This window comes from Crinia signifera, chromosome 1 (assembly GCF_055691185.1).
Source record: "Crinia signifera chromosome 1, ASM5569118v1, whole genome shotgun sequence".
Taxonomy (NCBI): Eukaryota; Metazoa; Chordata; class Amphibia; order Anura; family Myobatrachidae; genus Crinia; species Crinia signifera.
Genome location: NC_139217.1, coordinates 245488368 through 245500518, shown reverse-complemented (window position 1 = coordinate 245500518; position 12151 = coordinate 245488368). Strand labels below are relative to the sequence as shown.

The 12151-nt window shown below is 45.3% G+C and overlaps 1 protein-coding gene across 1 annotated transcript in view; it reads right to left on the bottom strand.

Moving 5' to 3' along the window:
• LOC146072386 (uncharacterized) overlaps positions 1-5899 on the bottom strand; it is a 30865-nt gene extending 24966 nt beyond the window's left edge. The window contains exon 1 of the mRNA XM_083179647.1: positions 5676-5899. Coding sequence (XP_083035773.1) covers positions 5676-5769 — 94 coding nt within the window. The 5' untranslated portion in view covers positions 5770-5899. The remainder of the gene's footprint in view (positions 1-5675) is intronic.
• Between the last annotated feature and the right edge of the window lie 6252 nt (positions 5900-12151).

Genomic DNA, 12151 nt, shown 5'->3' with positions numbered 1-12151 from the left:
GTTAAAGTACTTGTGGTCGACAAAACCCCCAGCAATTGCCCGCTCCAAAATGTCCTTACCTAGGGCATTTGGCGGCCTGGACCTTCCCGACCTAGCCAGTTACCATACAGCGTGCCTCCTAGCCCCGCTTAAATGTTACACGGACACCGCTTCCGCTACAGGATGGGTGTCCATTGAACAAGCCAAGACCCCTCAAATCCCTCTTGCAGATCTAATCAGAATTCCAAAACAAGCCAGACCTATCCATCTACCACTACTCCCATCCACCAAAGCCTCTCTGCGAGCATGGGATGGACTACTAGTCAATCTATCTGGCTCGGCGAACGTCACATCCACCATTTCCATTACAACAGTAGCAAAATTAATCCCAAACCTCAATTTAAATTCATGGAAAACCCTGGGCATCAACACCCTAGGAGACTTGTTAGAATCCCATTCCTTGTTACCATTCTCCACCCTACAACGCCAATATTCCATTCCCCCCTCCGAACACCACCACTACCTACAAGTAGCACATTGGTGGAAGGCCCTCTTTCCTTCCTATACCCCCCCAGATGCTACATCTCAGACACTTCTGTCCAGACCTTTCGCGACAGGAACTAAAGGCGACATCTCCTTTTGGTATAAAACCTTGGTAACCCCCTCTGGTTTCTCCAAAACATCCCCCCACGAGAAATGGGAATCAGACCTAGGCGTGACCTTCTCTCCCCTGCAATGGCGCCAAATCTTTCACACTTCCTATGCAATGTCCCGATGCTTAAATCATACGGAAATGCACATCAAACTGATTAATAGATTATATCTAACCCCAGATCGTCTGCACACCTTCTGGCCATCCTGCTCTAACCAATGTTGGAGGTTATGCGGATGCATAGGCAACATTTACCACATTTTCTGGGCCTGCCCAGTAATCCATCAGTATTGGTCTGAGGTCTTTAGCTTGATCTCTACAGTGTTGAAGATGACATTAACTCCGGACCCATCCCTCGCTTTGTTCCACGTTTACCCACAGACTGTCCCCCCTAGGGATAGATATGTCCTAGGTCACATCCTTATAGCTGCCCGAGCCAACCTGGCCCAAAACTGGAAACAACCCTCCCCTCCACCCCTTCTCCAGGTAGTTATGAAGACGAATCATCATTTCCTTATGGAAACTAACTTCGTCCCACTTGCCCCCTCACCCACCTCCCCCCATATGCGTTGGCTCCCGTGGCACACATACATAGCAGAAGGTGAAGGTGCTGCACATTTCTCCCCTCCCCACCCAGCGGATCCATGTCAGCTTAACCTAAATGAAACCCCAGAGAGCTCAGAATAACCTAATATGCCTGGCTAATTCACCCTACCAGTTAATATTCCCCCTACAGGAAAATGATATGACCGGGGATTTGAGACTAGTTTGCTAAATGCTCTGTTCTCATTTGATAATGTTACCAGAAGATATTTTTGTCTGCTTGTTTGTTTTTGTTTATGTAATATTTAGGCTTTACATATATTATTCGCTCTGCGTAGCGAAACACACTGTATAATGAATATGCTTGTTACCCGACTCCCCCCTTCCCTCCCCCCCCCCCAAATGTCCCCTTTTTCTTTTCTGTTCCCCATATTAAAAATCTGTCACAATAAAAATTTATTGATGGAAAAAAAAAAAAAAAATCTTTCAATCTCCAAGTTCATGAGAGTAATAAGGAATAACTCAGATTCTACCATCATGGAACACCAACTGCAAGAAAGGTCTAGCATATTTCTGGAACGAGGATACTCGAGGAAGATCATCACCAAATGTCTAGCAAAAACTAGACACAAACACACCAATGCAGAGACCCACTAAACCCACTAAAGCAAACTGTATGGTATACACAACCACCTATGACAACATGTCGAGTAGAACACAGAAAGTAGTCCGGCATCAATGTTCCATAATCAAGACCTATCCACTTCTAAATCTAGGGTGAATGGTCCCCCATGATGGCATATAGAAGGGCTCCAAATCTGAAACAACTACTCTTGAGACCTACAAGTTGCCCAGAAACTCCTAAGAACACGACATGGTTTCATGAAAGAAAACCAGGCTGTTTTTGTCGCACCACATGCAGGAGCATGCTGACCGGCCCCTCGTTCCCACACCCAAGGATGAAAAACATCTAAATCATGGACAGTGATGGACTGATCTAATTATTTAATAAATAATTTTTCATGATTTTTTCACACTTCATAGTCTCTAGCTTCACTGTATATCGTCATAGTTCTAAGCACATTCAATTTTGTAGAACACTCTATATAGTGCACAAATAAATCAGTAACATTATATCGCCACAATTGAATCCACGTTATTAGGTCCCACTCACCCTTCCGTTATAACACCACATGATCCTTTAGCGCTACGAATATATAGTTTGAATCTTCACGTTTTGCGATTTATTCAATTTTTTTAATTTACTACACTTTTCTAAATTTTTCAAAAAATGTTCTGTTTATCCATTCTAAGACAATAGCGTTAGTTGCATTTTTTTTTTCACTTTTCCAGTTTTAACTTTTTTATTTTTTCTTGTCTTTTCATTCCTTTATGTTTTTCATTATAGTTTGTTAATATGCTCTACCTTATAACTTCTATAGAATCCAGTATTTCTCATTAACGTGAAACTATCAGCTGTAGGGGTATTTAAGCCCTGTGTGGCACTATTATGCTCAATATAGTGGCAGAACAATTTTTCTCTATTAGATCCAACCTGTAACAGGCTTATAGTACTTCCAATAGCACATTACATGTGAGTATATATAGATGTTTTAACTCTACATGAGCATGCCACTCAATGTACCTCATTGTAGGGGCAGTACGGATGGTGTAATCGTTAGTATTACTGCCTCACAGCACTGAGGTCATGGGTTCGATTTCCACCATGACTCTAACTGTGCGGAGTTTGTATATTCTCCCTGTACTTGTGTGGGTTTCCTCTGGGTACTCCGGTTTCCTCCCACAATCCAAAAAATATACTAGTAGGCTAATTGGCTCCCCCTCAAAAAATTAACCGTAGAATGTCTGTGTGCGCGTGTACATGTTGTAGGGAATATAGATTGTAAGCTCCACGGGGACACGGACTGATGTTCAACTATACTATGTAAAGTGCTGAGGAATATGTATGCGCTAAATAAGAAACTGTTAATAAATAAATAATAAATAAATTGTATTTCCCCACTTTTGTTACTACCTACCCTGTGTGTCCCTGTATGTATAGACCCTCAGCCAGGACTCCCATGATTATACCATGTATGGCCGTGTATTACCAAGGTGACCTGCTACACCAGTGAGTGCCATGGTAACTATACAGGCAGACCCCTCTGTCAGCTGCGGTCACATGGTACATCCACGTGACTCCATTGCAACCCCCCCCCCCCTGCACATTATAACACCTGTCAGCATCACCGGCTGGCATACATACTCACTGCTTGAGTCTATTCACAGTGAGCTATTATATTTACATTTGGGCTCTGCACTAATCACTTCCTACCCAGAACCAGAAGTGATGTCATGTGGAATGCATGGCATGCATGGTGTTCTTGTTCCCCATTGTTTGCTCCTCTTTCTTGTTATTTGACCATTGCCAGCCTTGAGAAAGGTCCATGCCGGACCGAAACGTCAGCGATAGCGGCAACTATGAAATAAATCGCCTATAATTTGAACTTTCTCCGCAATGTCTGGTGAGTGGCATTTTCCCCTTTTTAGGGACCATTATTCTGTGTAATTGCGACATCGGCAATAGACTGGTGTTTCTGGATGGCACCCCAGCAATTGGCTCCTATCAGTGAGAGTGCAGGTTTGTGTTTTCTTATATATATATATATATATATATATATATATATATATATATATAAATATATATAGTGAAATAGGCAAGACGGCACTCACTTGTAGGCAGAAAGGTCGGTGCAAGGTCCATAAATGGTTATGTAGAATCACACTCACCCCATCCACAGCAACGGAAAACGGAGCAAAAACGGATCAGCACTCAGTTTCAGGTGAAATAAAGATGAAGTGCATTTACATTACACGCATGTTAAACAAACAGTGCAGACAGCTGTCCCAACAGCTGTTTCAACTGGGGTGTCCCGGTTTTCATCGACCCCTGATGAAAACCACGTGTAATGTAAATACACTTCATCTTTATTTCACCTGAAACTGAGTGCTGATCCGTTTTTGCTCCGTTTTCCGTTGCTGTGGATGGGGTGAGTGTGATTCTATATATATATATATATATATATATATACATAAAATGGTCGAAGTATAAATTTATATCGATAGTGTAATGTACCACATCATATACCTCTTATAAACATTATGAAACATAACAGTAGACCCCTTATTCTTGCCCCTTACACATTTTTTCACAATAAATTAGACAATATTCACATTATGCCACACAGAATGAGCCACAACTCACATTATGCCACACAGAATAAGCCACAATTCACATTATGCCACAGAGACAAAATGTACACAGAATGAGTCATAATTCACATTATACCTCATGCAATAAGTCAAACTTCACATTATGCCAAAATCTACACAAAATGAGTCAAAACTCACATTATGCCACAGAATAAACTAAAATTCACACGGATTGAGACAAAATTCACAAGGAATAAGTCAAAATTTACATTACGCCATGGCGATTCAGCTAAAATTCAGGGACAGGGAGAGGGACGGCAAGGAAAGAGATGTCAGGGACTGAAAAATAACTGAAAAAAATATATGCAATATTGCATTCATTTAAAGATTGCATATACACTGTATTACAAAGCATGTATATGTTTATGTTAAAATGTGAGGCTACGTATTTTCTTCTAAAGAAGAATAAGGACATCCAGCAGTATGTAAACATAGCACATGTATCCATCCTTTTACTACAGCTGAAGTAAAATAAATCCTTTTAATATAGAGGTGAAATTAGCACTTACAGTCAGGTGGACTTAGCATCAGGTATTGCAACTACATAAAAAAGGGAAAGTACGTATACAAATTACTTTCACTTAGTTTAGGTAAACCTTAATACAGGTTGAGTATCCCTTATCCGAAATGCTCGGGACCACGAGCATTCCGAATAAGGGAATATTCAGTTTTTTGGAATAATTTTTTTTTAGCCATACTTACCTGCCCCTGGTGGGTCCCCGATGGTCCCTCGGCATCCATGGAGTCCTCCGGCGTCCACGGCAGGCCACCAGCACCGTCTCCGGCATCTCCAGCGGTCCCAGGAGTGCTTTGCGCAAGTTCCCAGGCGCGCTGGTGACGTCACCGGCGCGCGCACTCGCGCAAAGCACTCCTGGGACCGCTGGAGACGCCGGAGAGGATGCTGAAGGCCTGCTATGGATGCCGGATGACTTGGTAAGTATTAAAAGAGGGATGGGGGGGGGGGGGGGAACAAAAAAAATTGAATTATTCCAAAAAACACGGTTTTTGGAATAATTCGGATACGGGATACCCGACCTGTAATACATAAAATTATCTTAATCCTGTAATACAAAGATAATTGTAGGGAAGCTATTCAAAGATAACTAATATACAAGTTCTAACATGTCTGATGAACAATCAATACTGCATAGACGTCACTGACAGATAAATGCACACATTATTTTCGTGATGCATGCAGCAGAATTAAGAAGCCTCTATTTAATCTTACCGGAAATTTTCTGCTGTTTTTCATGATGCCCACATGCCAGGGCAGCGTTTTCCACAAGTTCTGAATAATGATGGTTATTCTCAAAGTCACCCATTTTTATTAATGTTGCCCCCTTCTGTATCTTAAAAACTTTTGCCTCAACTGTATTCCACTGTTATTTTAAACTAAGCTTCAATTTTGAACAAGGAGTGTCTGGCAAAACTTGTCTTCCCTCCCAAAGTGCCTTATCAAGACTGACCATTACTGAGTGGTAATAATGATTTCTTATCACATGCTAATTGCTGTGTTTCTTAGTTTCTGTGTGGTAAGGTTACGGCTAGGAACTTTCCACGCGTATTTAATATATTGGCGGGACATTTCTTTTACACATGTCTGCATTTTGTGAATATTCTTTTTTAAAAATGCCAGCCAGATACAATAGCATACTACAATACAAATAATAATAAAAAAAAACATTGGCTGGTTCATACATTTACTGTTATTAATTTTTATATACAGCAACAAAAGGTAGAAAAGGCAGAAAAAATATTGGTATAAACAGTGAATTCTTATTTTACTGGGCTTTTCTAGGGGTATATTTATTAAAGTATTAAGGTGCCCATACACTATACTCCGTCCCCCCTCTGCAGTGGCAGTGCTGCGGAGGGAATCGCCAGCAAAAGCTGGGTATTCCCTGCAGAAGCCTATGGGCTTCTTACCGCAGCGTTGTGTGAGGGATCCGTCACAGATCCCTCCCAGCATGCCCTGCGGCCGGCGCCATGCTCTGCACATGTGCAGATGGAGTCCCGGGTCTCAGACATGGAAGTCCAGCACCAGCGCTGCATCGCAAGGGACAGCTCTTATCGCAAGAGCTGTCCCTTGCATTAATGATCGCGATCATTAAGAATGATATGCAATCATTAAGAATGCGGTGCCCGGCAAAGGTCAAATTAGAGATTTTTGATTTTTTTGGGGTGAGTTGTATTCCGCAATGTTGAAAATCAATTACAAGTACATAATTGCAGCACATTTGTACGAAATAAACATTTTAATTATTTCTAACCCTAATAATACAAAATACTTTGATCTCTCAAAAAGGGCAATTGCTGTACATATTATTGTTCAACATTTTTCCCTGTAAAATGCATCTTATTCAAAATGGGATGCAAATACGACACACAAGCAGCTTCTGCATATTAAAATAATATGCAGCAGCTTGCCTTAATTATGTATGCAATTGAGAATGTGGGCGAAATGTAATAGGTGGTGATTTTTTCTCATGTCCCAAAATCGCACCAAATCTCACTTTTTAAAATCGCAAATTTGGCCAATGTAATGAGATGCGAATTTGCGGCAAAAAGTGCAATATAGTTAGATTTTTAGTAATGAAAATGAGCAATTTCCAGTCATGAAAATGTGCGATTTTCAGTCATGAAAATGTGCGCATTTTCAGTCATGAAAATGTGCGATTTTCAGTCATGAAAATGAGCGCATTTTCAGACATGTGCGATTTTGGTTAAAAAAAGTGAAAAAAAAAACAGCGTAGGGTCCCCCCTCCTAAGCATAACCAGCCCCGGTCCTGGTTTAATAAAATCACAGGGACAAGCAAGTTGGGGTTACCTTGATTTTGCAAAACCAGCACCAGGCTCAATGAGTAGGGGTCCCTCGTATTTCAAGAACTAACACCGGGCCCAACCAGCCAGCAGGGTAATGCCACAGCCGGGGGGAGAATTTTTTTTTTAATAATAGTTTTTATTGAAGTTTTAAAATAAACATACAAGAGGGGTTAGGATAAAGGTTAGGGGGGAGCCAGATAAGACATATAAATAACATGTAATTGATAACTGAGAGACAGTATAATTAAAAGCAGATAATATTAAAAACCACACAATGCACAGTAAATGTGCATGTTAATGATACGGTAAGCCAATCTCAATATACGCATTTATTAAACAGAATGGCTAGAGTTTTGTGAGTGTAGCATAAAGAGATCTGGTTGAGTATTGACAGCCAAGGGCTGTTGTTGTTTCTCCCTATACTGACCCCATTTAAACCACCTCAAAGACATTGATGAGGGTGCTATAGAGTACATGCAGTCCGCAATTACAGGTAATGCTTGTGTATTTTATTCTCAATGGTTTGTATGGTTGGGATGGCAGAGGATTTCCACAACTGGGCAATGGCTGCTTTCGTAGCAATTAAAATTTGTCCTAACAGATAGCTGTCCTCAGTAGACCATCCCCCAGGGCAGAAATGGAACAAAGCAATCAATGGCTTGGCTGGGATATCTACCAGTAACACATTACGAATTAGAAGAAAAACATCACTCCAAAGTGGACGGAGCAGAGGACAGGACCAGAATACATGGAAAATGTTTCCAATATGTCCACAATTTCTCCAACAGTATTGGGATATGTTCTGGGGCGGATTGGCCCACCGGGAAACCGGGCCGTTCCCCGGTGGGCCGGCACATTTTGGAGGAGTAGCGGCTGCCCACCCTCCCTGTCCGCGGCCGCTGCTGCGGCCGCAGCAAAATGCTCCTATTAAAGATGGCCACGGCCAGCCTCGGCTGTGCCCTAAGTTAAAATGGCCGCGGGAGGGCTGGTGCGCATGCGCGGGCGCACACAGCTCCTCCCGCGGTGCATAAAAGGCTTTGGAAAAGTATGCGTAAGTGTATATCTAGTTATACTAGGGGGGCGCAGTGGCTTAACTTGTCCTCCGCATCCCCAGTCGGGGCGGGGGTGGGAGCCAGCGCCACTGGGGCGCAGCACGGCAGCACTTTCAGTAGCTAGCTTTTGGAGGCGGCCGGAGGTAGGAGTCCCTCATGTAATAGCTCTGCTGCAGCAGCGGCAGCAGCCAATAGCATTCTTCTCTATCTCTGGCTTTCTGTGTGAGGACGCTCAGTGACCCTGATGGGGCGGGTCACTGAGCAACCTCACACAGACAGCCAGAGAGCTCCCCCTTCCTCTGCCCACCGCTCCCCCTTCCACCCTGCCCTGCACGCAGTAAGAGCTGCAGCCAGCTGCTGCCAGGCCAAACACCAGGGGGGTCCCCAAAACAGCCCCCCACCCCATTACCCAGCACCCCCACTCGGTGGGTGGGCGGGGCTTTGCGGACCCATGGGGGCGGAGCTAAACGGGACCCGGCCGGGAGGCGGAGCTACATGGTGTGATGGCTGCTGCTGCCTGGCCAAAAGGGAAGAGATCCTGGCTGCTGTGCAACCACAGCTCCAGGCCTGCCCAAAACCAACCAGATTGCACTCTGGATGTTCCAAAGGTAAGAGTGAGGGTTATGGTATGTGTGTTTATTTGGGGGGTGGGTTGGGTTCAGGGAAGGGGGGTAAGTGTTAGGCTGAGGGAGGGGTAAGAGTTAGGCCTCAGGGTATGAGGGTTAAGTGCTAGTGGGGAGGGTCAGAATAATTTTGTAGGGGAGTCAGGACGGAGGGTTAGGGAGCTCGTCAGCATAACAGAGCGCAGGCGCGGGGCAATTGAGTGTGTCGTGGGATATCGTGCAGGGTGAGGGAGTGCGTCAGTGTATTAGAACGCAGGCAGAAGGGTGAGGGAGTGTATCAGTGTGATAATGCGCTGGCCCTGGGGTGAGGTAGTGCATCAGTGTGATGGAACGCAGGTGGTGTGTCAGTGTGATAGGACACATGCCACGGGTTGAGGGACTGCATCAGTGTGATATAGCGCAGGCCACTGGGTGAGGGAAAGCGTCAATGTGATAGAGAGCAGGCCGCAGGGCGAGGGTCAGTGTGATAGAGCGCAGACCAAAGGGGGAGGGACTGCATCAGTGTGATATAGCGCAGGCCACTGGGTGAGGGAAAGCGTCAATGTGATAGAGAGCAGGCCGCAGGGCGAGGGTCAGCGTGATAGAGCGCAGACCAAAGGGGGAGGGACTGCATCAGTGTGATATAGCGCAGGCCACTGGGTGAGGGAAAGCGTCAATGTGATAGAGAGCAGGCTGCAGGGCGAGGGTCAGCGTGATAGAGTGCAGACCAAAGGGGGAGGGACTGCATCAGTGTGATATAGCGCAGGCCACTGGGTGAGGGAAAGCGTCAATGTGATAGAGAGCCGGCCGCAGGGCGAGGGTCAGCGTGATAGAGCGCAGACCAAAGGTGGAGGGACTGCATTAGTGTGATATAGCGCAGGCCACTGGGTGAGGGAAAGCGTCAATGTGATAGAGAGCAGGGCGAGGGTCAGTGTGATAGAGCGCAGACCAAAGGGGGAGGGAGTGTGTCCAGTTTATGTTCCAGCATGGGAAGGAATTGATGGGGAGGGGGGGGGCGGCATAGATAACAGTTTATAGGGCCCCATAATTTCTGTTGTTGTCCCTGGCCGTTACAGAGAGCCCGCTGTGCAGCGGCGCACACCCAGCACACAGGTAAAAAGTGTGCTACTGTAACTGCACATTTAATCCAGGATGCGCTCCTCCCGCTACTCTGGGTGGGGTGGGTGTGGTGGTAAGCAAGGGGGAGTCTGGTCCCCTTTTAATATATTTTACAGATCTCAATATGTTCCTAGTCCCTTTTCAATGATATATATATATATATATATATTAGTTGAATGGAGAGATTGGCACTCTCGGGGGGAGGTAATAGACAGTATGGGGCCCCGGTGCCATCCAAAGTGCGGCAGCACTAGATACAGTGGGGAGGGGCAGTAGCGGCACTCAGAGGTCTTAGATCACAAACAGTAGACAGACACGGGTTCTTCTAGGGCAACGTTTCGGTCTTTAATGGACCGTTGTCAATATATATATTGTACTATATCCAAAGGTTTAGCAAGAGTTATAACTTGCAGCAAGGAGCCCTCACAGGAAATGGTAGTGAAAACAGAGTCCTTAATTAATCCATCATATAATTAAGTCAACGTTTTGACCCCATCTGGGTCTTTGTCAAGACAGCAAGAAAACAGCATCAGTGCATCACGGAGGTTGGAGGCCAAGGCACGTGCCCCCTCTGTCATTTAGGTAATTATTATTTTTTTAAATCTAGTTTAAGCCAGGAGCAGACACCTAAATCAAGAGCCGGGAGCTGGAGTCTGAACCTCGCGGGAGCCAGAAGCAGACATGTAGAGGCGGGAACCTGACCCTCAAAGCTGCCAGGAGCTCACAGCCAGAGGTAAGTCGGGAGGTCTAGCGCAGCTTAGGATGTGGCAGTATGGCCCTCTACCTCCCAAGCTGCTTCACACCACACTTGCACCAATGTTAGATAACTCCATCTTTCTCTCGCCGTCTCTCCTTCTGTCTCTCTATCCACCCCTCCGTCTTTTTTTTCCTTTCTCTCCCTTCCTTTACCCCTGATCTCTCCCTCCTCTCCATTTCTCTCTCCTCCCCTTCTCTCCCTCTCTATCCCTCCTTAGCCTCTATCTCTCCTTCCCTCTCATCCTCTTCGTTTGTCTCTCCCTCTCCATTTGGGTGTGGTATAGGGGTCCGACAGTCATTATCCCAACGTCGGGATCCCGACTGGCCGGACCCAGACAGCATTGTGAGCGCAACTAAGCCCCTTGCAGGCAAAATTCTATTCTCCCTCTATAGGGGTCATGGACCCCCACGAGGGAAAATAGCGGGTGGCTGTCGGGAACCCGGCTGTCAGTTTTTGACAGTCGGAATCCTGACGTCGGGTGAATAGCTGTCGGGATCCCGACTGTCGGGACCCCGTCCGGCACCCCTCCATTTCCCTCTCTATCCCCCCCTTTCTCTGCCTCCCTCCCTCCCCACCTTCCCCTCTATCCCCCTCATTCCTTCCCCTCCTCCTTCCCCACTCTCTCTTTCTATCACCTCTCTCTCCTGTCATCCAATGCCTCTACCTGCCATCCTCTGTCACACATTGCCTTCCCCTGGCATCACCCCTTTATACACTACATCTACATCTACCTCTCCCCGGTGGGACTGTCACTATCTCATCATTTCCCTCTCTCTCTCCTGTTGGTCTCTGCCTCTTTCAGACATCACTCTTTTGCCTCTCTCTGTTACCTTTTCACTGTCCACTGCCTCTCTACATCATTCCCTTTGAGACTACACTATTGTGAGGCCATGGTCACTGTTCCAGGAGCTCACACAAATAACCTTTCCCACTGTCATGGTGCCTCCCCTGTCACTTTGTTTTGGATCCACCCCTGGATCTGCCTACACTGTGTGTCATAATGTGTAATTGGCATTACGTTATTGCATGTGTATTTGGCATAACTGTGTGTGGCATAATGGTTATGGACATTACAGTATGTGGCATAATGTGTAATGGGCATTAAGGAATGGGGCATAATGTGTAAGGGTCATTATGGTGTGTGGTATAATATGTAATATACATTACAGTGTGTGGCATATTCTGTAATGTGCATTATAGCATGTGGCATATTGTCTAATAAGCATTGCCACAAACCCTTTTTGGAATGGCCACGCTATAGGTTCTTCATAAATTCTTATGTTTTTCTTTCATTTGGGTGGGGGCATATTTTTACTGTTCGCACTGGGAGCGCCGAATTGCTAACAGTCAG